The 1,015-nt window shown below is 55.7% G+C and overlaps 1 protein-coding gene across 1 annotated transcript in view; it reads right to left on the bottom strand.

Moving 5' to 3' along the window:
* Positions 1-799: 799 nt before the first annotated feature.
* Positions 800-1,015, bottom strand: part of PPTG_22622 (hypothetical protein) — a gene marked incomplete at both ends in the record, with an annotated part of 2,357 nt that continues 2,141 nt past the window's right edge. The window contains one exon of the mRNA XM_008905478.1: positions 800-1,003. Within this exon, the coding sequence (XP_008903726.1) occupies positions 800-1,003 (204 nt within the window). The remainder of the gene's footprint in view (positions 1,004-1,015) is intronic.

Raw genomic sequence — 1,015 nt, 5'->3', positions numbered from 1 at the left:
CCGACCCAGACGTCAAAAAAGTACACTAGCGATCCGGCCAGGGTAACCTTGATCTTGGTACGTCCTTTCGTCACATATACGCCTTCTCCAATACCAACACACTCTTGTTGTTGACTTTCGTCTACGTGGTACTCTACCTTACGAGCAAAGGCGACATCCAGAATGGCCACCTCGGCGCCGGAATCCAAGAGCAAGTTCGCTTTTACGTTGTTGATTTTCCGTTCCGTCTTGGCCTGCTTGAACCACTTGCTGGGTGCGTGTTATTTTCAGTACCCTCGCACTCGCCAACACATCCGGTTTCCGGACACTTGCAACAACACTGGTACGTTTCCCATGAAGATCACGTGCATTGTCGATCAGGTTCTTCCGTTGACTAACGTCCGATTTCTTCTCGACGTATGTATAGATGCAGAGCTTGGAACGCTCGGCTCGTCCTAGTTTAACATCTTTTCGGCGCTTTAGGGCAAGACACCTCCATGCTTGGCAGAATCGTATCATTGACGGATCAAGTTGTAAAAAACGCCTCCACCTGACATTTGCCGGCGTCGTGGATCTCACCGCAGCCGCGACAGACGAAGAGGCAGCGATCCGACGGATGGCCTCTCTTACCGCACCGTTGACAGGTTAGTCTCTTCCAGCAGTGCAGATCGTCATGGCAGTGTGAGCCGCAGTGAGTGCAACGCTGGAACTGACGGCGTCCGTGTGGGGATCTCTGAACCGGGCCAGAGTCTCGCGGTGGCGGGGTTTGGCCAGACGTGGTCCGATCGGGTTCGTTTGGCGCAGCCGCTTGGGTTTGCGACTATCCTTCCGTTGCAGCCAGGTAGGTCCGGCGTAGATCACCGTCGGACTCCGATCCGCTAAGGCCAGAGTCGCTATCGCTTTCTGGCTGGTTCGTGGTCACGACGGCTTGCACCTTACGCGCTGGAGCCGACTTCGTGGCGTCAGAACTGGCGGCCTCCTGCGGATACTTGCTCGATCCGAAGTGCGCACGTCCCTGACGGTTCTTCGCACGCTG

The sequence above is a fragment of the Phytophthora parasitica genome (genome assembly GCF_000247585.1).
Source record: "Phytophthora parasitica INRA-310 unplaced genomic scaffold supercont2.20, whole genome shotgun sequence".
NCBI lineage: Eukaryota > Oomycota > Peronosporomycetes > Peronosporales > Peronosporaceae > Phytophthora > Phytophthora nicotianae.
This window is presented reverse-complemented; position numbering and strand designations above follow the sequence as displayed.